At 39.4% G+C, this 26,195-nt stretch overlaps 1 protein-coding gene across 2 annotated transcripts in view; it reads left to right on the forward strand.

The window, feature by feature from the left end:
* The window catches only part of ephb4a (eph receptor B4a), a 66,337-nt gene that overhangs the window by 13,926 nt on the left and 26,216 nt on the right, over positions 1-26,195 (forward strand). For both annotated transcript variants that reach the window (XM_067437659.1, XM_067437660.1), the window contains exons 2-4: positions 21,716-21,786; positions 22,594-22,875; positions 24,758-25,148. In XM_067437659.1, coding sequence (XP_067293760.1) covers positions 21,716-21,786; positions 22,594-22,875; positions 24,758-25,148 — 744 coding nt within the window. The remainder of the gene's footprint in view (positions 1-21,715; positions 21,787-22,593; positions 22,876-24,757; positions 25,149-26,195) is intronic.

The following is a 26,195-nucleotide window of genomic DNA, read 5'->3' on the forward strand; positions in this document are numbered from 1 at the left end:
AACATGATTTCTGCCCGAGTCCTATTTTCCACCGGCTGTGAGGTGAAGACCACATGTCCCAAGATACTGCACTCACACTTGGCGTCATGAAAAAAAAGCATTTGTTTTGAATAAACGCCCTCTAGTGGACGGAAAGTTGCATAGTGCACCTTTAAGCATTTGCCTCTTTAAATCAAAACAACATTTATTTTTATTTTTATTTTGGCCGGGCAGTGTTTATCCACAGGTTTATAATCTGCATATTTACTATAAGACACATTTACCTTGCTGCACCAGTATTTTGTTTAGTATCTGTTAAACATTTCCTAATGCAAGCGCTGTAAAGAGTTCTTGACATTTTTCAAACTCTATCTCTTAGTTGCCCATGGGATGAACACATTTCTTGTTGAGCAATTTTCTCTAAGAATTGCGTCATGTACATCAACAAATCTGCAAACCATTAATGCTTTGGAGGAAGTTTCATAATGTATTTTTAAGTAAGGAAAATAAACCTTGCCACTAATCTTGTCATATATCACATTATACTTTCCACACAGCATAGGCTTTCTTGTCTGAAACGTGTTAGTTGTCCCATTAGTGCCCAGTGTGGGATCTCGGTTATCCCTAAAAAATGAGCCTCCTTCTGGTCTTCTCCTGAGCTTGCACTCCCCCACTCGCCCCCCGTTGGTGACTGCACATTCAAAGCCATTCGTCTTCTCTGCAGTTCACAGCACGTGCCTCCTGCTTCTGCACTCTCCTTCTCTTCTCTCTCCATCCTGTATACCTGTGCGACCCCCCCCCCATTTCCTTCCTGATGCATCCTTACTGGATGTGTTTTGTGAATTGTGTATGAGGCCATCCTTAAAAATATTCTTGTTTGCCGTAACCCGACCGACCCTGTCAATTTAGGGCCGACTCAATTTTTTATTTTTTTTCCCTTTTAGTCCGACCGACTTGCCGGTTGTAAATTGGCTTTAAGACCGACCAATTTCTTTTTTTTTACTTTTCAAACAACTAATACAACAGTAATAAAATAATATGAATTATATTTTAGTCAGTATTATAAATGTATAAATTGCCTGGGCCTACATACAAACGAAGGCTACGTTCTTTCGTTTATAGAAAAACCCGTGACGTCATCTATGTTTACACTATGGTTAACGGATGTCACTCTATGGCCTGCACGTGCGTTCGTTTCGGTTCGGCTCATACTCTCATTCACTGAAACGTTAGACTGTTAAAGTCCTGTCGGAGATTTCGCCGCATTGTGTGACAGGAGTCAGGACCATGGACACGTTACACACACCAGGCAAGTGCACTGCAGAGGGGAGGGCTTTGAGCCCCTTCCCTTTTTGAAAATGAATCAAAAGTGCCCCTCTCAACATTTATCATTACTATATTGTGGCGAATAAAACAGATTTTGAATTATAATTAATATAACAACGTGTACAAAACAGTAACAAATGGCGGAAAAGCCGTTTATCTTGTCTCTGTCAGTCTGAAATGTCGTTGTCATAACGCGTTGCTATCATAGACCGTAAAAAATTGGTTGCTATGGGTAGCGTGTGTTCTGCTCGACCCCAGCGCGTGGTGGGAGCGGCGGCACTGGTTGTAACTTGAAAAATAATGCTTTATGCATGGTTCTGTCGATGGATACACGTGCACTACAACAGCGATAATAAAAGAAAACGTGGGCAAAACGGTCTATCTTTGTAAACTGTGTTCAATGCATGCGAGTGCTGCGGTATGACCAGTCATTTTCGCCATCATCACTCAGTATATTCGCCAGAAGACGCGAATGAGAACCCTCTGCAGTGAGAGAAGATCTGTCTCTGTGCGCAGCGCGCGCACGTCTCACAGCGCGCAAATATTGAGTTCTTTCAAGTCTTGTGTTTGAACGGATAAACTCACACAAAAAGTATGTCAACATGTCGTTCTTGATGAGTATCCATCAGACAGTCTGTAAGTTATATGGCTTAAGAGAACTTTATACAGTTGAGAAAGACGAGCATATCTCTGTATTAGGTCTTAAAGGGGCAGTAGCCTTTACTGCTGTCTGTCAAACAAAAGATAAGGACTCACTCACTGCTCTTGATTGAATAGCTGGTTATAGCTACTTAATTAATTGAATTCATAAAAACAACTTTTTGCTTTTTAATATTCAAATGCACTAGTCTATATCACCAGATGCGTTGGTCTGGCAAGAAGTGCAAGCCACTTCAGAGACACAGATAGTTGCGTGTTCAGATTTAACACAATCGAGCGTAAAAATAAGAAACATATTAAGGGGAAAATACTAAAACGGGAAGACAGCGGGAAAAGAGCTAAAATACGTGAGAAACCCGGAAAAAAAGGGAGGGTTGACAGCTTTGAGTCAATGACAGCTAGCTGGTGGTTGGACCCTTTTCTTAAAGAATGCACCTGAAATTTATGCAATAAACATGTTTTTGACAAATATTTCAATTTGTTTGTGGTCTATATAGCCTGCAATTAGCCTACACGCCCGAAGGCACGGCTTGAAGACCCAGTCAGTGATGTCACGATATGCCAATTTGTTTAAATTCATACCTACGTAATCACCATCACCAAAAATGTACTTTTTTTTTAATATTAAAATTTGGAAAAAAAAATATAGACCTACCTACCGACCCTTTTTTTAAAAAATTTTACTGTTACTGCAAACCAAAATATTTTTAAGGATGGCCTGATAAGAATGCTAATCAAGGCAAGACGCTACAGGCAAAGCTATTGTTTTTTTCAGGCACTGGTCAATTTTGTGCCAATTTGCTTCCGTAACTTGTCTTATATTAGACTAGTGGAAAGAAAACATCTAAAATACACATTTAAGTGTGTTTTTATTGCACTATATCTATTTGCATCTAAGGATTCAATTACAATAAAAATATTTAAAGCCCATTATCTCAAAGTGAGTTTTTTTTCTCCTGCACTGATCCAGAAATCTCCACTTCAGCAGCACTTTACAATTCACACAGTACAGTTTTATTAAAAAAAATAATGCCGCCAGCATTTTAAAGAAAATTCACAAAAATGTCCCCAGAATATTTTTTGTATGTATATCTGAACATGCAATAAATCAAACGAAAGAACAGAGTCTCTGCTATTAAACAAACAAACAAACAAATTAATTTAGCTTCATGCTTTTTTTCCACATGCATTTTTCACTTGACTTGAATGTGTGTAAGTTTCATAAAAAAAAGAAGAAATATGTAAACAAAACACTGAGAAAATTGTTACTTTTTTTTGGTCAAAGATTACTACGTGCATTAGCAATGCTTGTATTTCTTTTTTCTGCTTCTTCTTCACCTGTGTTTTGATCCTGAGACTTTGTTCTAGAAGATGTGTAATAGCACCCCCTACCCTATAACACTGAAAACACGGACAGCCGGAAAATTCTCTCAGTGGTGGGGGAAAGAGTTAATTAGAAATTGATAATTTGCTAATTTAAACAACATTTCAGAAAGCTTGTAAAACAAAGAAAGGTGTTAATGTATTGTGATTTATATTTAAAAAAAAAAAAACCTATTCACATGTTTTGTCTTGCCTTAAATCTGACCTTAAACATAATGTAAAAATCTGATTGGTTGATGTAAATGTTGTACACATCCTATTTTGGTAAATCACATTAAACACCATGAACATGGGCCCTTGTGAATTAATAACACTGATTAATGCATTCACAGATAAACTGCAGGCATAATTTAATCATGAAGACCCTTTGTTTAGATAGATAATGAAAAGCAGAGATGAGACACGTTACTAAAAGATCTGCACTAAGGTCTCTGGGTGCTCTTAAAGCAGGTCAGGTGTGTGTGTGTGTGTGTGTGTGTGTGTGTGTGTGTGTGTGTGTGTGTGTGTGTGTGTGTGTGTGTGTGTGTGTGTGTGTTTGTGTGGAGCAGATGAAGTGTGGGCATTGACAAAAACATGGAGGCTTGTGTTTCCATACACAGAGTCCGGTATGAGCTGTGGTGTCTGGGTGATGCTTGGACGACGTGTTTACTTTAAATACACACCATGTAAAACAAGATACATTCGTGTTTTTAGGTTCTCTCAACTCTACTGTCTTAAAAATTGTCCATGTGTGACATGGATGCAGACAATTCTATAATCATTTGTGAAAGAATGGGTCGCTCTCAGGAGCTCAGTGAACTCAAGCGCGGTACCGTGATAGGTTGCCACCTGTGCAATAAGTCCATTCGTGAAATTTCCTCACTACTAAATATTCCACGCTCAACTGTTAGTGGGATTATAACAAAGTGGAAGCAATTGGGAACAACAGCAACTAAGCCATGAAGTGGTAAGCCACATAAAATTACAGAGCCGGGTAAGCGTATGCTGAGGTACACAGTGTGCAGAAGTCACCAACTTTCTGCAGAGTCAAAAGCTACAGACCTCCTTACTTCATGTGGCTTTCAGATTAGCTCAAGAACAGTGTGTGTAGAGAGCTTCATGGAATGGGTTTCCAATGGCCGAGCAGATTATCCAAGCCTTACATCACCAAGTGCAATGCAAAGCGTGAGATGCAGTGGAGTAAAGCAGCCGCCACTGGACTCTAGAGCAGTGGAGACGTGTTCTCTGGAGTGACCAATCACAATTCTCTGTCTGGGAATCTGATGGAGGATTCTGGGTTTGGTGGTTGCCAGGAGAACGGGACTTGCCTGACTGCATTGTGCCACGTGTAAAGTTTGGTGGAGGGGGGTTATGGTGTGGGGTTATTTTTCAGGAGTTGGGTGTGGCCCCTTAGTTCCAGTGAAAGGAACTCTTAATACTTCAACATACCAAGAAATTTTCAACAATTTCATGCTCCCAACTCTTTTGTGATGGCCGCTTTCTGTTCCAACATGACTGCGCTCCAGTGCTCAAAGCGTCTGTCCATAAATACATGGATTAGCGAGTTTGGTGTGGAGGAACTTGACTGGCCGACCTCAACCCGATAGAACACCTTTGGGATGAATTAGAGCGGAGACTGAGAGCTTCAGGCCTTCCCGTCCAACATCAGGGCCTGAACTCACAAATGCAATTCTAGAAGAATGGTCAGAAATTATCATAATAACACTCTTGTGAAACGCCTTCCCAGAAGAGTTAATGCTGTTATAGCTGCAAAGGGTGGGCCAACTCCATATTAAACCCTACGGATTAAGAATGGGATGTCATTAAAGTTCATGTGCATGTACTGGCAGACGTCCCAAAACTTTGGCAAAATAGTGTATATATAATCATTGTTGGTCTAACAATGGTTTTTATGTAGGCTAAAGTAATTTATATTTCTTAATACGTATGACTCAAAAGGTCCCATAAAGGGGAAAATATATAGTTACTTTATATAGTTCAGAAGAGCTAACACTGACCCATATACACGTTTGTTTAGCGGAATGAGGGCATGTCAGAAATGTTTTATATGAAGTTAATTATAAATTCTTCAAAATAATTTACACCCTAAGTATATCCCATTTTCATTTAATTAAAACAAAAGCATTGTTTTTACAAATTAGGAGACCGTCCCCAAAGGGGGAGGCTTTGTCATATTTAGATCACTTCATGGTACAAATTTGTCCCCAAAGAATAGCTAAATAAACACATACACATGACTTGAAGAGGCGAATATGAAGTCATATTGCGTAATATGTTTTTATGAGCGTGAGATTATAGATTTGTTCTGTGTAAGCCCACATGTTGTCTTCATGCTCCCACTCTGTGATCTTCAGTGAAAGCTGGGGAAGAAATTTAGGGATCAGGAAAGAAAGGAGATGGAGGAAACAAAAGATTGAAAGAGGAGAGTCATGCAGAGAGTGTATTATATATCAGATATCTGCTGGGGTTATGCCAGGCCAGTGTGTGTGTGTGTGCGTGCGTGTGTGTGTGCAACAGACAGGAACAGTCTGCTTTCTCTATTCACACACTGATCAAACCAGCACGGTTTCTGGCTCCCACTGACACTTACTCAATGAGTGTGTGTGTGTGTGTGTGTGTGTGTGTGTGTGTGTGTGTGTGTGTGTGTGTGTGTGTGTGTGTGTGTGTGTGTGTGTGTGTTGGAGTGGATATGATTAAGGGTCAGTGTGTGTGTGTCTGTGTGTGTGTGTTCATAATGTACCGTGTGAGCAGCCATATGGGGATGTAATGATAATAAAAGCTGTGATGGTAGCTGATGGCCTGCACATCAATAGAGCTCAAGAGTTCAACAGATTGCAAAGGAAGTCCTTGGCTATGCTGAGAATGAATTATTATCTTACAGCATACTTTGCAGTATATTCTGCCTGGTGTGTATTTGAATAGATTTTGCTATTTTATCAAATTTTGTGTGCAAAAAACTTTGTTGAACAGCTTATTAATGACCAAATCAAGAAATAGGTGTTAGCATTCAGTGTTGCTTCTGGTTTGTTTGTCACACAGGAAATGTGGTCAAGGTCAAGCTCAGTGCCGTGCCGCTTTAGTAGTATATATAAGCACATTTAAAGGGTTACTTCAGCGATTAGCATATGGCTTTGAATCAGTAGAAACCCTGGAGTATATTGAAAAGAGAGCTCATCAGCTCATTCATGATGTTAAATGGAATCTGACTCCTGCAGCGTTGTGCTGTGAGACTCACGCGGCGACTTACTCATTATATTGAACAAACACGTTCAGGATTTAATCGTAGAGCGTCTCCAACTCAGTCACGGTAATCCAGTAGCGGTGGCTTTGGGAATGGCCTCATAGGGCAGCGAAGCATTCTGGGAATTTTAGTCTTTCATACCACTCCATTTCATCCCACACATTTTTCTCAGTCTAGAAGGCACCAAATTCAAAAACAATTTCACATTTCTATTACATTAATGACCCAGTTTAAATACAGATTTATCTTTCCAGTGCTGAAGTACCCCTTTAAGTGAACGTAGATGCTTATACAGATACTGTACACCAACAGATGCTGTGCACAGCGAATAGATGCTACAATAATAGAGTAGTTTGATCAGGGCTTGAAATTAACTTACCAGATGCATGTGGATTTCAACACAGTAACTCCTACTAGCCACTTTTGCTTGGTTGAATTGTATAATATATCTAAAAATATTTTGTCAAAAGTATAGATTTTTTGCGGTACATATCGATATCGAAATATCTAAAACAAATAGATACACTACTAGATGCTCTTTCTTTCTTTCTCTCTCTTATCTCTCCTCTCACTCACTTGCTTCATTTGCTCCAGATGAATATTGTTGGTGTTAAAGGGCTTGAGTTTTGGCTTAGGATTGCACATTTTGCTCATAATTTTACTATTTATAGCAGATTTTGTGCTCAAATTCAAAGTGCGCCCACACACACAAAACTGCCTCTCAGTGGTAAATTTAGTTATTTTTCGCTGCTTATTGCACTTAAACAGTCAAATCCACACAAAATAATGTTAAAATTCCTGCCTTGGCGAGAATTCACTTAAACATATTCAATTATGTTTTTAGTGAACATAAACAATTGAGAAAGAAAACACAAGTGTAATGGATCCGTGCGTCAGGTCTTACAGTGACCTGCTGTCAAATTATGAAAGAATATAAAAATATATATATATGACAGTTTTCCCCCATGGTCCCGCAGTTATAATTGTGGCCAGTGAAAATGCTGAGTGGTTAGTAACTTAAGAAAACCACTAGCTACAGTGACTGGGTAAGCAAACAAGTTAATGTCAAGTTTTTGGACACGATTGCTGTTTTGGAAAAGAAAAATATTTAACATGCTTTATTTAGGTCTGTGAACTCAAACAGTCCTAGCTACCCAATAAAATTTACCCAAGAAGCCTCATTCTTTTGAATGAATATCTTATATGAAAGTACACGCAACACACACGCAAGCGCAGAGATTCTTCTTCAACAGTCAGTTTTCTCTTTCAGGTCATATTATTATCATACACACATTTAAAGCAAACTAGTATATATAGTGCTGCGGGGATGAGGTGTAAGGCAAAACCAGAGTTTAGCACTACCGGTTCCTTAAAGCCTAAAATAAGGTCTGTGGTCAATATAATGTCAAGATATTTTCACGTTTTATTCTACAACATGAAATACATCAGTAATACCACTTGTGCTTTTTTAAAGCTTTTACTTGTCTTGAAAAACTTGTCTTATAATCCTAATGGTGGTGACGTTGAAGTCATGTGACCGTAGTGTAGTTCGCCTATAGTCTAAGTTTAGCTTTTAACTTCTGGAGATTGTATTTAGGCTTTAAAATTCATAAAAGTTGTGTTTATTTGTGAAGATTATCATGATGGACGAAATGTGTAAGAATTCTAAACTTTTATTTGTCACAGAGCTTATTTTCTGCTTTATTCCAAAAGCCAAAGGAAAAATCCTGTTGGGTTTTCTCGAGGGAACAGGGTGATCCTAACTTCCTGGTCGGCCTAAGAAATAGGTCATCACTGCAGGGCTCGATTGCCCCTTAAGTACGGAAGTTTGCCACTGCCACAGTAACGCAACAATACAAGTTAAATATGAACAATGGCGACATACGCTTTCAGTGCAGTTGGCAAACATTTGCATTCGCATACACAGAGTATGTTTCAGGCTTTACAGTTTTCTGTGTCAAAAGGCAAACAATTTCTGTATTTCTCTCTCTCTCTCTCTCTCTCTCTCTCTCTCTCTCTCTCTCTCTCTCTCTCTCTCTCTCTCTCTCTCTCTCTCTCTCTCTCTCTCTCTTTCATTTTCTCCCAACAGCAATACAAGTGCAAACACTGTCTAGTGTGTGTGTTAGCTCATAGGCTGACTGCTAGGGAACGAATCCACATGCAAAGATGCGTCAGCCCAAATGAAGTATGTAAACAAGTTGAGACGAGAGAAGTATTGTTCATTTGTTTAGCGTGGACTTAGGAGCGGTCCTCTTTCCTTTTCTTTTCCTTCACATGTCCCTGTCCAACAACGCTATAGTAACACAGAGGCAGATCATTTCTCATGGTGGTCTCTCTCGGAGACAAAGCCTTGTTTGCAAAGAGAAGATTTGTCTTTGCAGTTGCAGATGTTTCACGGTCGGCTTATCTCCTTATATAGTGAACGGTTGCATGTTTTGGGAAGGTTTTTTTCGAATGCTCACAGGTTGCTTTTCAATAGCTCAGTAGCCAATTAAAATATTAAATATTTCTTAGGGGTGTAGAAGCTAATAATCTCATGGTCAACGTTGTGTACAATACATGGATAATTGATTAGTGAAGTCAACTAGAATAGATGATTTATTAATTATATTGATTTTTAGCATGCTAAACCTCTGTAACAGGTTTTATATTCTATATATTATCTTAACATACTTAAGTACACCTTTAAAAGTGCACTCTGTAATTGTCAAATAAAAAGTTTTCTTTAAAATGATAGTTCATCCAAAAGTGAAAGTTTATCTGCTTACCCCCAGGGCATCCAACATGTAAGTGTCTTTGTTTCTTCAGTAGAACTTAAATGAAGATCTTTAACCCGTTTCAACCGTTGCACTGTGCCAGCCGTATGTTAACTCTTAAAAATAAAGGTTCTTCAATGGTTCTTTAGCAGGGTATGTGGGGTCTATGAAGGACCTTTAATATCTAAAAAACCTTACCTTTAATGAACAAAAGGTTCTTTGTAGTGCAAAAAGGTTCTTGAGACCGTAAAATGGTTAGAAAAAAAATGGTTCTTTAAAAAAACTTTCACAAAACGGTTCTTTGGGGAATCAAAAATGGTTCTTCTATGGCATCACTGTGAAAACCCATTTTTGGTTCTTCCTGGCACCTTTATTTTTAAGGGTGTGTGAGGGTAAAAAAAACATACGTAATCCATATTAAACCCTGCGGCTCGTGACGACACACTGATGTCATAAGACATGAAATGATCGGTTTGTGCGAGAAACTGAACAGTATTTTTTTTTTTCTGGAATGCGATTTAAAAAAAAGTATGCTAAAATGTTCATCTTTTTCACAAAGGTATACGTGTTATCTGACATTATGTGCAAAACTGTATGGCAGGCCTTGATTTGATTAATCATTGAAATGTGAAACATGCTACAAATGAAAGGAGCCTTGTGGTTGGAGCGATTGAAAAATAAAAGGGTTTGATTATGTTAGCCGGAGAGCAAAGTCATTTGAGAGGCTGAATAAGTTATCGCACTTGATGAAAGATTACATGGACAAACTACTGATTTCTTTGGAATAACGTGAACTGATGATTTGTTCACAATAAGAGGAGGAATGTTTACTGAGAAAGTAAGCACGATCCATTTTGATCTCCTGTCGACTTTATCACGACTAATCGTTCAGACAGCGATTTTGCAAAGGTGTATTTTGCGCATCTGCAGTCCAGGTGTGCTTCAGTAATAAACGATTAGACACGCAAACGTGCTGTCACGCTACAGTACTCATATTAAATGCTCATCTCTCTTCACTATCTGTTCATCTCCATCCATCTCTTCCTAATCCCTGTTTTCCCTTTCATCTCCCCTCTGACACTCTTTCTCCTTGGCCTCTTTTTTTCACTCTCTTTCCATTTTACATCCTTCCCCCTCCTTTCACTTTCTCCCCTCTCTCTCTTTCAGTAATTGGCACTGTCTCTCTTCCTTAATTAATGTGAAAGACTAATTGTAGCCCGGTGCTGGTCTTCTGTCATTTACCTTGAGAGAGAAAGCGAGGATGTGTCTATAATTAAAGAGGTTTGGAGTGCAGACAGGAAACACTCAAGGCATGATATCCAGTTCAAGGTCACACACCATGCTGTGTTTTACAATCAAAAATTCCTGTAAGGAAAAAAAAAAGTAAATTTTTTTCTAAGATAGAGAGCAAATGGAGGCTTTTGCTCAGGTGTTAGGAAAAAATATCCCAGTAAAAGTTTATCTCGATAATGATGGATCTTACAAAATACCAAGGTCTGGAGATTTTAAATTGTGGAGAAATTTCTCATCAAGATCTCCCAGGATTTAATGGGCTCTTCCTTTATGTCTCATACTTCTACTCAAATTAAAAAATTTGAGAGCTCCATTAAGTCTCATGAGCGGTTAAAAGCAACCTCTGAGCAATAGTTTTCCATATGTTTTCTAGACACACACTCATACATAAAACAGTCATAAACTAGACAGAACCGTGAAGCAGACAAACACTCATACTAAAGTGCAGAGGTGAGAAACAAACAAGTCACACATACACACGTCTAAACATGCTCGGGAGATATCAGATTATGCAAACACACACTTCTGTTCCAAAGGTTTTTTCTGTGTATTTGAAATAAATTAATACTTCTATTCAACATTAAGGCATTTTAATGTATCGAAATTGACAGTAAAGACATTTATAATGTTACAAAATATTTATTTTCACAGAAAAATAATAAATAGCACAACTGTTGATAAAAATCTGAAATATTTCTTGAGCATTTTATTATGATTTCTGAAGGACACTGAAGACTGGAGTAATGAAAGCTGACATTTCAGATTTGATCACAGGAATAAATAACATTCATAGAAAACATGTGTTAATATTTCACAATATTACCGTTTTTTTTTACTGTATTTTTGATAAATAAATGCAGCCTTTGTGAGCAGATAGACCAATGTATTGCTCAGATGCTGCTCTTTCAGAGCTCAGGAGAGATCATTGAGTTTCTCAGATCTTTCTCTTTAAATTCATTAGTAGGCAGTTGTTGGCTTGCTGAATAAAATAGCTCAGGTACTTGATGTGCTGCTTGATACTTCATATGAACACTTTTGAGTGTAGTTTGAGACATTTAAAGTCTCTGAAAGTCCAGCATGATAAGATGTGAGATTATTGGTGTCTGTTACCTCATAAATTGATTTGAATTCACCATTAGCTTTCCGTTTTAATCTCATTGCTTTCTAGGAGACACAATTGAGATGTAAAAGTGAATTTGCTGCAGGTTTTTCACTAAAGCACTTTAAGGTGGGATTGAGTGTAAGAGCCACGCGGTACGGTGTCGGTGTGTCTAAACGGGACCACTGCATTAAACGGGTCAAAAAAACAAGCTCGGACAGAAATTGCCCGCCGGGAGCTTAATCCATCAGAACAGCAGCCGGTGCTGATGATATCAGGCCAAAGACTCACTGACAGATGTGCAGGTGTATGTATGTGTGTGTGTGTGTGTGTGTGTGTGTGTGTGTGTGTGTGTGTCAGGTGAATGATAATCCTCGTGTCAACTTTGGAGTCTCGATGTGTCTAACCTATTTTTTTGAGGCGAGCCATAAGGAGAAACACACGCATACACTTTTCCTGCCCCATTATAAGTAATGATGGAGTAGACAGCAGGATGTAGACCACTGTAATTACACACAGGTGAAACAGACCATAATCTATCACATCACACACACCATCATCCTCATTAACCTGGTGTTCATACACACTAACTTCATGGATGAATGTCCAGGTCATATTTCACGCCACCAAGAAAGTGCCCCTATTATGCTATTTTAAGGCTCCTAATCTTATTTTGAAGATCTCCTACAACAGGTTTACAAGCGTCCAAGGTCAAAAAAATCAAAAAACCCTCTATTCCCACAGTGTCTGAAACGGTTCATTAAAGGTGCCCTAGAATGATTTGAAACAATATCTACATAGAGGGTATGTGGCTTATTTAAGGGAAAAAAATGTCCAGATACAGTTTTACAGGTCCATTTACAACCCTATAAATTGTCCCTATGATGTAATGCTCTGTTTTTGCCTTATTTGGAAGGGTTATGAATATTAATGTTGAGCTCTGCTCTGATTGGTTTATTTCAGCAGCTCACAGCAGTTCAGCGAAGCGGCTCGTGAGTCCTGACCGTCCTGACAGAACACAGACCGACTAAATTACACTTTTAGCAGAACATCTCAAATGGAGATCGATAAATGCAGCTTACTTGTTTATTTGGTCTTTTCAGATCATCCTCGAACGAGAAAGAGCTCGCGTTCGTGCGGTTGCCAGATTTCAGTAATTAAATCCCCAAAACAGAGCTTTTCTGTGAAAAGAAACCCGTATACACTCCGGTTTTTACATGTCCAAACATGTCCAATCTGGCAACCATATGCACGCTCTCTCTCTCTCGCACGTGCGGATGTTCTGAAAACACCAATAAAAAAATAAGCTGCATTTATCAATCTCCATTTGAGATGTTCTGCTTAAAGTGTCGTTCAGTCTATATTTTAGACTTGTCTTTTTTCGTCAGCGATATTGCATGTTTATATAACGTTAGTCACAATGTAGGCTAAGGTAACGCAGTGGCTGTGATGGAGCCTAATCTGAAATACAAATAGGCAAAAACATCATAGGAAACACCATACTTCAGTTCTCAAAAATATAAATATATAACTTATATTTTTGCAAAATGAATAGCCTTATCGTTTTAACTTATATGGTGGAAAAGGTGACGTTTGCTAGAAGGATCGAGTGTACGATCTAAGCAAAGTATCTACGGTTGTATTTTGTAATACAAAATAATAATACCCTTTGTCATTAGACACACTATTTAGTTTTGTTTGGTACTTGGTGTTTCCTATTGTTACTGTACTAGCATCTTGCGTCATCTAGACAATGCGGTCTCTCTAAGAAACGTTCAATTTAATCCGAAATTGTTTAAACAGTCAATAAGTGGATAAATCGCTACTTACTGCTTGCAGGAATATAGTTTCCCCTTTCTTCAGTTTAAAACGCTGAGCGAAGCTTGCTTGAAATGGGCCGAACAAACGAACGATCTTGAATTAAATTGTTGTGGTATCGGATTATAAACCTCAACCATGACTGTTGACATTTTTTATCTGTGGGAAGGGTAGAAGAGTCTCCTGAACCGCCTGGAACATGAAGTGTGTCCATGCGAGCAGCTTGTTTTGATGATTCGCTCCATTTCTGCCTGACAATACACATGTTTGGACAGATGCAAATGTTGGGGGCGTGCATATAAATGATCCCCAGCGCTTACATCACGGTTGGGTTTATGTTGAGAAGCCCCCTTGTGTTTGGATTCATGAGATTTACATATGAAGTAGGAGGCAATGGTGTTTGAGACTCACAGTATGTGATGTCCATGTACTGAACTCTTATTATTTCACCATGGCAAGGTTAATTAAATTTTTTTCATTCTAGGGCACCTTTAAAGGATTCAGTTTCTCTCTGTTGTGATTGGTCTACTCTGCTCTGATTGGTCAGATGGCCCAGTGTGTTGTTATTGATCTACTCTGCTCTGATTGGTCAGATGGCCCAGTGTGTTGTTATTGATCTACTCTGCTCTGATTGGTCAGATGGTCCAGTATGTTGTGATTGGTCTACTCTGCTCTGATTGGTCAGATGGTCCAGTCTGTTGTTATTGATCTACTCTGCTCTGATTGGTCAGATGGTCCAGCATGTTGTGATTGGTCTACTCTGCTCTGATTGGTCAGATGGTCCAGTCTGTTGTTATTGATCTACTCTGCTCTGATTGGTCAGATGGTCCAGTCTGTTGTTATTGATCTACTCTGCTCTGATTGGTCAGATGGTCCAGCATGTTGTGATTGGTCTACTCTGCTCTGATTGGTCAGATGGTCCAGCATGTTGTGATTGGTCTACTCTGCTCTGATTGGTCAGATGGTCCAGCATGTTGTGATTGGTCTACTCTGTTCTGATTGGTCAGATGGTCCAGCATGTTGTGATTGGTCCACTGCTTATAGCACATGTTAGAAACCAATCACCCATTACCACATCTGAATTTCCGCTCCGTATCTTCCTCACACTTGACACAGTGATACGAACAGATCATTTAGATTCACAAACAGCTATATTACAGAAAATATCCAAAAATAATAGTAGGGGCTCTTTAAGGAAATTAAGCCTATTCTTTAGGACCATTAAAGGTGCACTATGTAGTATTTTTGCAGTAAAATATCCAAAAACCACTAGGCCAGTGTTATATATTTTGTTCAGTTGAGTACCTACAATATCCCAGAAGTTTCTAACTATTTGTAAATTCAGCATTGCATTTGAGGGAGTCGGCTGTCAATCGCGTCATATCTGCGCTACCCTCGGTTTCGGCTTTTATTTGGCAGGAGCGCTTTACTCTTAGCAGTGTGAACAAGTGAACGCACGGAGTAACGTCATAACTTTGTTTTAAACACACTTAAATGTATCTAATATGATAAACAGAGCTGCATTACCTCAAAATCATAACCGGATGAGCGGATCAGTGCAGGCGCCCGGCGAATGTGTCCCGTCCCGTCATAATAAAAGTCCCGGTGTTCGCGAGGCGGGTATTTGTTTAACAATCGCTCCAGCAGCCGTGCTCAGCTCCATAACACTCGGTCCTGCTCTGCTTTAGACTACAGTAACGTTAATAACCGCATCCATGAACGTGATTTCTGCCCGAGTCCTATTTTCCACCGGCTGTGATGAGAAGACCACATGTCCCAAGATGCTGCGCTCACACTTTGCATCATCAAACTACGATTTGTTTTGAATAGGCGCCCTCCAGTGGACGAAAGCTGCATAGTGCACCTTTAAGATTATCTTTTGATTAGTGGGTTGAAATCTGACCTGGGCATGTTGTGGACAGGTTTCATGAGATACATTTTTTCGAATAATTTTTTGTGAAAATTAAAGTTTTCTGTGATGGGTAGGTTTATGGTTAGGGACAGAATATACTATTATTACAGTATAACAATTACTGTGTCTATGGAAAGTCCCCATAAAACATGAAAACGCAACTTGTGTGTGTGTGTGTGTGTGTGTGTATGCATTTTAATTATGATGAGTCTGTAATTTGTTTTCTCTCTGAACTCAGAGCAAAATCACAGTGGGAAATCACCGTCAGATATCCGTCCTGTCTCATCCCTCTCTTTCTCTCTCCACCTCTTTTTTGCCCTCTTCTCCAAAAGCTCCCGCCCTGTGTCCTACCTCGCCCGGCACTCTTCTCCTCCTCATCCCTCTTTCATCCTCCCCTCCGGCCTCCCGGGCGTCGCTCGCTTTGATTCTTAGAGCTGGACGGTGGTTATCAGCCGTCCACAGCCTCTCGACATCAGAGGGAGAGAGACGGGCGGGAGGATGATAGAGGGAAGAGCGGAGAGATAAAGAGTGTGACGGAGACATATAGAGTTATTGAGAAGAGAAATGAAAACGGATGGATGGCAAGAAAGGAATGTGAAATTTGAAAGCAGGAAAAGCCAAAGTGATGGGGAAAATAATGAAAGAGAGAGGGAGAAATGTCTGGAAGATGGATAGCGTTAGGGAGGAGTGTGTGTAGGTGTTACTGAGAGAGAGAAAGCACATGCCGGTGTTCTCCCGGAGGCCATACAGGCTTAAATAACAGATTTTGATTTTTAATATTGATGCGATTCTAAGGCTGAATACCAACAGCAGGAAGTTTACAGTCCCCGAGACAAGTTCCGACCCAGATACATACAGATAGAGGCACGTCGGGTGTTTGGAGTGGCGTACCACTACACTACTCATATGCAGTATGTCAGCTATGCGCAGTATTTGTGTAAGTGTAAACGCTGCCATCCGAACCCTGGTATGCACCAAACAAGCAAAAATATGGGTCTCGATCTGCTCGCAAACAAATTCTGGTGCAGTTTGAATGAAATATAAATGCAACACGGACCAAAGACATGTAAATGAAACAAAAACAGGACGTGACACTCAAAAGCACAGAATGCTTTAGCACACCTGTTGTTTCTCAGCTGTTACCCATCACAGTTCGATACAGGCGTCAGAACCGCGTCTCCTCACAGCAGATCTTCATTTGTTTGTGTGTGACGGAGGGATTCCTGCCGCTGTTTTGAACGCTTACAACTTCATAAGCTCTTCAAAATTTTAAGCACATACAACACGCATTGTTTTGGATGTTCGTTAAGTTCTGTCACGAAATATACATAAAAAAGCGACCAATGGTTGTAAACATATCCCTGCCTTTAGGTTTGGTATTTTTAGGTTCAGAGTTCAAATACCAATTTTGAGCGCTAAACGAACAAAGAGAACCGAACTACAAGTGTGGACACACCCTTAGTTATTAATTTTGACCAGAGCACACTGCGTTAAGTACTGTGTCCCACAATGCAACACACTTTACTCATATTTTCATTGTGATATAAACTCGGATTTAAACTCAAGACTTCAGACACAATTGAAGATATTTTTGTTGATATCCGATGGCTTAGAAAGGCCTCCATTGACACCAATGTCATTTCCTCTCTCAAGACCCATAAAGGCTCTAAAAACGTCGTTACGAAGCCCATCTCACTACAGCGGCTCTACAATCATTTTACGAAGACGAGAATAGTTTTTGCGTGCAAAAAAACAACTAAATGACGACTTATATAGTAATGGGCCGATTTCAAAACAAAGTTTAGTACGGTTGTGAATCAGTGAATCGATTCATGATTCAGATCACGTGTCAAACTGCTGAAATCACATGACATTGGCGATCTGAATCATGAATTGATACACATCACTATTAATCAGCCCATCACTACATAAGTCGTTATTTAATTTTTTTTGTGCACACAAATATTATTCATCGTCGCTTCATAAAATGATTGTAGAGTCATTGCAGTGAGATGGACGTTGTATCGACGTCTTAAGTGCCTTTATGGGTCTTGAGAGAGGAAATGACATTGGTGTCAATGAAGGCCTTTCTGAGCCATCGGATTTCAACACTAATATCTTCATTTGTGTTCTGAAGATGAACGGAGGTCTCATGGGTGTCGAACTACATTAGGGTGAGGAATTAATGAGAGAATTTTCCTTTTTGGGTGAAATAACCCTTTAAATATTTAAATTAATCTATTTTCAGAATGCATCTGCATCTCATTGAAATTGTGAATGATTCATACATATGTAACAGAGGCCGTGCTAGTAAACCTCACTCCTCCGACCTCAAGAGACGCTCTAGCGACTGACAGCCTTTAGCCTCCTTGTAAGAGCGTCCGACTCTCATGCCGGCGGACCCGGGTTCGAGTCCCAGTCCGAACAGAAGGGGTTACACATACATATTTTTAAATGTATTTTTTGATCTTGTAATTTTTTAATTAAAATGTCATAACTTGATCTTCATTCTTACTGGTGACTGTGCCGGACTTCTCCAATCATTTAGTCCTCTTAATCCCCGCCCCTTTCTTAGAATCGAATGCGTTCAGATGCCTCCATCCACTCAACAACCGATATAACCACGTACCCACTCTGATGTACAGCACAATGTGAAAAATACCTGAATTAAACATTCAACATAGTGAAGTCTTGTAATGATAGTGTAGCATACTAAAGTTTAAGATGATTTTTACTGTTGAGTTTTACATACAATATCGTAATATCATTAAAGGAACTTTATGTAAGAAATGTATTTCAATTCATCATAAAATGGCACTGATTTGTCATTAAGAAATCATGTTCATTTCAAATGCTTATATAACTGACATCTGTAGTCTGGCCAGGATATTTTCATTTAAAAGTTGTATATGTTGACATGTTGTTTTTTGGCCTGAAGCTCCGCCCTCCACCTATCGACCAATCACAGAGTCAGTAGTGTTTTTGGCATCCTCCAGTCAGGGGAGAGAGGGAGGGGGAGACACCGCTCTACAGTCATTTGAAAGTGATTGCTATACCAGTTTTGGTCACAATCTTACCAACACTTCCTTTAAGTATAAACTTCACAGTATGTAATATCCATTCTGAAAACGTCTCCCTGAGGCCATCTGGGCTTAAACGTCATCATTTTCTTCTTGTCATTGATGCTCTTCTGAGGTCTAAACCAACAGAAAGCTTCCAGTCCCCAAGACAAGTCTCGACCCAGATACACACAGACAGAGACGCATTGATTCCATCTCTGTATGCTAAACTCCAGCACTCGTGGGAAAAGCACATGCAAAAAAAAAAAAAAAGAGCAATAAAGGTGTTTCCCCCTTAGAGACACGAATAAGAAAGGAGTTTGAACAAATAACATTAGAAGAGAGAGGGAGAAATGTATTCTGTGCAAGTATTTTTAGATCAAAGGATCTTTGTGATTGGAGCCGGTTTGAACCGTGTGGTGGCTTCGGGTGGTCACATGACCAGCTCCTGTAGCAAGAACCCTGGGGCCAGATTCGTGCGCGGAAGCCTGGAGGGGGTGACTGAATGAATGCCTGATTAAAACCCATCACCACCATCAATAAGTAATGACCAACAGCCAGTTCAAGCAAAAACGCAATCGAGAGAGAGAGAGAGAGAGAGAGAGAGAGAGAGAGAGAGAGAGAGAGAGAGAGAGAGAGAGATGGATAGGAAGGATGTTCACTGGTAATTAAATGACCACCATTCACAGCTGAGTTGAAATGCTATATAGTGATTTGGTATTGTCCCTGTATATGTGTGCGAGTGTAAAATTAGACTGTGCCCTTGTTCCCATGTCCGTTGGTTTTCCCTGGAGCTATGGAAGAGAAAATCACCCATAGTTTCTTGTTGTTTTTGCTAAAGCTTCTGTTGGCCATGATTCGATAACCAAACCATCAAACCTCAGGGAACTTCCCTTGCCCTGTTTGTGCTCGGAGGAAAAATGTTATTGCTCAAAAGTGGCTCTGTCATACCGTGCTGAAAAAAAACAAAACATTGTAGATCTGCATGAATTCCAATGGGTTATGATGTTTTCTGCTGTTTTTGCTTGTGGGCTAGTATAGTTATGCGAAAACAAATGCTAAAGCTGGCTGACTAAGGAAGTCTTGCTGGTTAAGGCACACTAGTTAAAAAGCATCATGAGGACTGCATGTAACAGGACTTTACATATGCTTTAGTATGTCAGTCAACACATCAAAAGACGTGTACTTCTTTTAAAAGCGCTATAAAAGAGCATTAAAACAATGATTTCAAATGTACTTTTTAAAAAGACTTACTTAACCATCATGAAAGTGTACTCTCGTTAAGTACACACTTAAGTGGCCTTTAATAAAGATTTGAAGTACAATGAAAGTGCACATTCAATACAATTAAGTGCACTTCTTTATTACAGCAGTAGTAAAGTACAGAGAGAGAGTAACATGAGAGTATAACATGAATATGATGGCAGCAGCACATCATTTGGGCTTGGGAAACTTCGCCGAGAAATATTTGAGCGAATCTCTGTGCACTTTGACAAATTGTTGAGTCCTCCGAAAGTCTTTATTTCTCTCTATTTACTGATAAAGAGTGCACATTGAACACCCTTTTTCAAGGAAAGATCTTTATGTAAGCTTGTTTCTGCCACAGAATAAAACATTTTAAAAGATAATTGTGACTTTTTATCTCCCAATTTTGAGTTTATATCTCACAATTCTGACTTTATATCTCTCAGTTGTGTTTTAAAATCGTAATTGTGAGATAAATAGTCGCAATTACCCTTTTAATTGTTTTATTATGTGGTGGAAACAAGTCTCCATAAATAATTAGAAATGCACCGATATGAACGTTTTGCCCAATACTGATAATTCTGTATATTTAAAGGCCGGTAAACGAAAAACTATACTGAGATACTATTTTTTCCTTTCCAATCATATTTCAAGCAATTCAAAACCATCCTTATGAACCGTCCGCAACTGAAGTGTCTCAGCTGAAGGGAATAATCCATTATTTATCGGTTTTAAAGGGAGTGTTTGTAAGATTGTGGCCAAAACTGGTACACCAATCACTTTTAAATGACTGTAGAGCGGTGTATCCCCCTCCCCCTCCCCCTGACTCGAGGTTGCCAGATAGGCTGCAGGATCAGCAGGAACGTTTGTAGATCTGCAGCATAGACCGTAAAAAAATATGGACGACTCGCCATCATTCGTTTCCGCTTGCCTGAGTTGAAGCTTTCTGGCGGCCTGCACTGCGCTGACATCTTGGGGCCGAGTCTGCACAGTAGAGAGCAGGAAGTAGAGCAGGAATTACAGTCACGATATCAAAAGCCCGCCCACACTCATACTCACACACAAAAAAAAAAACAGTTATGGACATGTAGAAATTAAAGCTAAAGCTCCAATCTGCTCCCAAAAATCCCGAAAAAAATCTGTTAGTGCCTCAGTGACAACTTCACTCAGAGAAGACGTCGATCTCAGCTGTCAATCATGACGTCACACCCCCCGTTTTTATAGCATTATAAAACTAATTAAAACTAAACTTATTTTAAAAACGAACACTTGAAATTAAATCCTCGTGATGATGACTGCAGCAATGACATAAACTAACTTTGGGGAAAAAATATTTGAGGTGTAAATTTATTGTTTAGTTTGTCTCGCGTCCATTAGAAAACACAGAGGGGCGGCTATACTGAGACTGGCCACCGGGGGGGCGATCAAGGCGCGAAAGCTTCAGTATCTGAGAGGGAGACTGCAGGGTTGATCTGCAACTGTGGTAACTAGAGCAGATCTGGCAACCAGGATGCCCAAACACTACTGACTTTGTGATTGGTCGATCGGTGGAGGGCGGAGCTTCAGGCGGTAACACATGTCAACATCAACATCAGTTGAGGGCTGCAACAACAACAACTTTTAAATGACAATATCCTGGCCGGACTACTGTTGTCAGCGATATAAGCATTTGAAATTAACAAGATTTCCTAATGTCTAGTGACATATCAGGGCCATTTATGATTCATTCATATGATTCATTCGGGCTTTGAATACATTACTTACATACAGTTCCTTTAATATATAGGCTAAAATAAAATGATTACAATAAAATGAACACATTTTGGGTGATACCGATATGGTGGGCTAAATATCGTGCACCCCTAGGAGATATTAAAGATTGTGGACTCATTTATGTATCATTGTTTTGACCTAACCCCTCTCCCTGTGTTGTGTGTTTGACAGAGGTCCTGATGAATACAAAGACCGAGACATCAGATCTGAAGTGGACGACATACTCTCGAGCTAAGCCTGAGGTGAGACCTGCAGATCCAGCATGTACACTCTTAAAAATAAAGGTTTTTAAATGGTTCTTTGGCAGGGTGTATGTTTCTATAAAGAACCTTTAATATCCAAAGAATATAATGAATTATGAACATTAGAATATTATCCTTTCTATTGCACATAAGGTTCTTTGTAGTGCAAAAAGGTTCTTTAGACTATACAATGGTTAGAAAAATTAAAGTCCTCTTGAAATCAAAATTGACCTTATTTACTTTAGCACATATTAAAGGTCTTAGGGTAAATAATTAAGCCATGCAAGGTAATACAAAGAAAAAAATAATTTGTTGTGGTAATCGTTAATCAAAATCTGAAAAGTATCTTCCGGTCTGGACCACTCCTCTCTAACCGCTAGTCTTCTATGATCGCTGAAGTAAAACCCTGCACCCAAGTTGGGTTGAAAACGGACCAACCCAGAAATTGGGTTGTGTGAATGGGTCCATTTACTACGGTTCAAACAACCCAATTTCTGGGTTTGTCCATTTCCAACCCAACTTGGGTTGTTTTTAATCCAGCATTTTTTAGAGTGTGCCCAATTTTTAATATTTAGTTTCACCTGGAAATACGTCACAGCACTGAAGAAAACTCACTTGCTCTTTCTGGTTCACTTGGACTTTCACAAAACAATTGTTTGGGGAACCAAAAATCCATCTTTCTATCGCATCACTGTGAAAACCCATTTTTGGTTCTTCCCGGCATAATTTTTAAGGGTGTAGAGCAAATGCTCAGTGCAATCTGTTAATGATTGCAACTGATCTCCACTGTCCCTTGTATGTGCACAGTGGGAGGAGATCAGTGGCCTAGATGAGGAAAACAACAGCGTGAGGACCTATCAGATCTGCCAGGCCGACGGGGCAAACAGTCATTGGCTGCGGAGCAAGCTCATCGAGCGGCGAGGGGCGTCGCAGGTGTACGTGGAGCTGCTTTTCACCATGATCGAATGTTCATCGCGGAGCACACATCACCGCTCCTGCAAAGAGACCTTTAACCTTTACTACTACCAGAGTGACACGGATGACGCAACGGCAAACCAACCCGCATGGATGGAGAACCCCTATACCAAGGTGCTCGAATGCAGACAATCACACACACACACTCAACTGCAAATGTAAAACTGCATAAATAGACAAGGGATTATTAACGTGACTGAAAGGAAGTTAGATTTCACATCAATTTTAGACTTCTGAAAAAGTACACTTAAGCATATTTTATAAAAGTGCTTATTACAGATATTATATACTTTGAAAGAATATATATGAACTGAATGTAATGTTTACTTAATTGTGTGTTAGTTGCAATCAGATGAAAAAAATTTCTAGGTTAAATTTATATTAAAAGCAATTAAATAACTTTTTGACCCTATTAATTAGTACATAGTATGTAATTTTATAATAGCTTCTATTGTCTTTTATATTTATTGTCTATAATACAATAACTTTTATTGTCTTAAATATGGCAAAAGTGTACAGAAATATATACTGATAAGCATTTATAGTAATCTAAAATACACTTTTGTCATCTATTTAAGTGACATTATGTGAAGTTGCAATTTAGTACATTTAAAATATATAAACTTTAAATTAAATATTTAATAAAACACTACAGTTAAAATTGTAATCAGGTACTTTACTTGTGCTTTAGTATGTTAGTCCACTCATTAAAATAAGTGTTCTTCTTTAAAGCATGACAAAATATTATTATAATGATTTAAAATTTCCTTTTAAAGTGAAACTTTTCATTTTGACATTACAAATTGCACTTTTTTGTGTCCTTAAGTGTGTTAAGAAACAGTGATGAAAGTGTACTTTAAGTACACTTGAGTGGCCTTTATTTAAAAAATATTATCTGCAAGCATATTTAAAAAATGTATGTACTGTTAAGATTTAAAGTACACTACAAGTGCACATTCAATACATTTAAGTGCACTTGTTTAGGTTTGGGCGACTGATGAGACATGTTTAAGTTCAAACTGAGAACACAGAGACTTAGGTATCTATCTTGGCAAATCTCTGTACAGTTTGAAGTATTGTTGAACTCTTTAAAAGTTAGACCAATGAAGGTCATGTGCTTCGAATGCATCGCAAGATGCATATGCGAGATGCAATGAGCAATGGTTCTCAAGTGCAAAGTAATGAGAGTTGAATTAATGACAGACTCTTAAAGGGATAGTTCACCCAAAAAGGACATTTCTGTCATTAATTACTCACCCTCATGTCACTCCAAACCTGTAAGACTTTTCTTCATTTTCTAAACACAAATGAAGATCTTTTTTTCGTGAAATCTAAGAGCTTTCTGTCCCTGCATTGACAGCTACACAACTACCACTTTGACACTTTAAAAACTTCATAAACAGATCGTAAAACGAATCCATATGAATTGAGTGGTTTAGTACAAATGTATGTGGAATTTATGACATAATTAACATTTTTGGGTAAACTATGCCCTTAATGATTTAAAGGAAGTGTATGTAAGATGGTGGCCAAAACTGGTACTGCACTCACTTGAATGTAGAGCGGTGTATCCCCTCTCCCCCTCCCCCTGACTCGAGGTTGCCAGATTGGCTGCAGGATCAGCAGGAACGTTTGTAGCTGCAGCTGTGGTAACTAGAGCAGATCTGGCAACCCGGATGCCCAAACACTACTGACTTCGTGATTGGTGGATAGGTGGAGGGCGGAGCTTCAGGCCAAAACACAACATGACAACATCAACATCAGTTGAGCTGCAACAACAACTTTTAAATGACAATATCCTGGCCGGACTACTGTTGTCAGTGATATAAGTATTAATTAACATGATTTCTTATTGTCTAGTGACACATCAGGGCCATTTTATGATTCATTGAAATACATCTCTTACATACAGTTCCTCTAACGAGTCTATGTAATATTCGTGATATTTCTCTTCTATGGATCTCACCAGTCTTTGCCGTATCTCCGTTTTCATTAGGTCGACACGGTGGCTGCAGACTTCCTGCTCCGTAAAGGTGGAGAGAAGAAGTTTAATGTCAAAACGCTGCGTTTGGGCCCATTGACCAAGCGTGGATTCTACTTGGCGTTCCAGGCCCAGGGAGCCTGCATGGCCCTTCTATCCGTGCGCGTCTTCTTTAAGAAGTGTCCAGCCCTCACGCGCTCACTATCCGTCTTCCCGGAGACAGTCCCGCGTTCGCTGGTGCAGGAGGCAGTTGGCCAGTGTGTGGCCAACGCAGCGCAGGCTGGCCCAAATCCCAGACCGCCCAAGATGTTCTGTGGAGAAGATGGACAGTGGGTGGACCAGCCCACCACCACCTGCACTTGCCTGCCGGGCTTTGAGGCCAGCCTTGGAGATCTGGAGTGTAGAGGTGAGTGAGAGCGAATACAACAGATTTCTTTGAAGCTAATTTGAGCTCTATGTGAAGACGATAGGCTGTTGGACAAAATATAGCATGTTTTTTTAAATGAAACTACACTAAAAAATGCAGCTTGTAAACTATATGTAATGTGCACAGTACGCAACAGAAAGCAGTATCCATATCTGAACATATACTCCCATCCAGGGCTTGACGTTAACACCGCTAACACGCAAAATGCGGTGGGTTGGCAACATATCGATACTGAAATATCTGAAGCGCTTCATTTGCTCCGGATAAATATTGTTGCTGTTACAGGGCTTGGATTTCAGCATGGGATTGCACATATTGCACAGTATTTTACTCATTCCCACAGATTTTGTGCTCTAACCCAAAGTGCACACACATAAACCTGCCTCTCAGTACTAAATGTAGTTGTTTTTCGTTGCACTTAAACAGAAATACACACAAAATAATGTCAAAATGCTGGTCTCTGCAGTTAACAGTTGAGAAAGAAAATGCATGTGTAATAGTATAATGGATCTGTGCGTCAGGTCTTAAAGAGACAGCAGCCTAATATACCTGCTGACATGGTATCGGTGTCAAAATTATGGCTAGAGAAAAAAAAAGAGTAGCTTGTAACTTTGGAAAATCACTAGACAGTTGCTGGTGAGCAGAAAAGTTAAAGTCAAGCCCTGGTTTAATCTATATACTATCAAAAATGTATGAAATGTTGTGTACAGAATATTTTGAACACACCAACACACTGTAGGGTTAAGAATAAGTGTTGGGGAAGTTTATATTGACAATGGCTAGAGAGAGAGAGAGGGGAAAGGACAGATGGGACTGAATTAGACAAAGACTGTGACACTGAGAAGGAGAGAAAACGGTGACTGAGTGAGGTGAGATCAAGGTCTTGCCTTTAAACTAGAGAAAAGAGGCAGGAAGTGGAGAGATCAGAAGAGGATTACTGTGAATTTCATCAGTGTCCTACGGCTGGACACATTTTCATTCGCTATTTCATTACAGTGCTGTGCATCCTGGGTACATTTACATTTC

This window comes from Pseudorasbora parva, chromosome 3 (assembly GCF_024679245.1).
Source record: "Pseudorasbora parva isolate DD20220531a chromosome 3, ASM2467924v1, whole genome shotgun sequence".
Classification (NCBI taxonomy): Eukaryota; Metazoa; Chordata; class Actinopteri; order Cypriniformes; family Gobionidae; genus Pseudorasbora; species Pseudorasbora parva.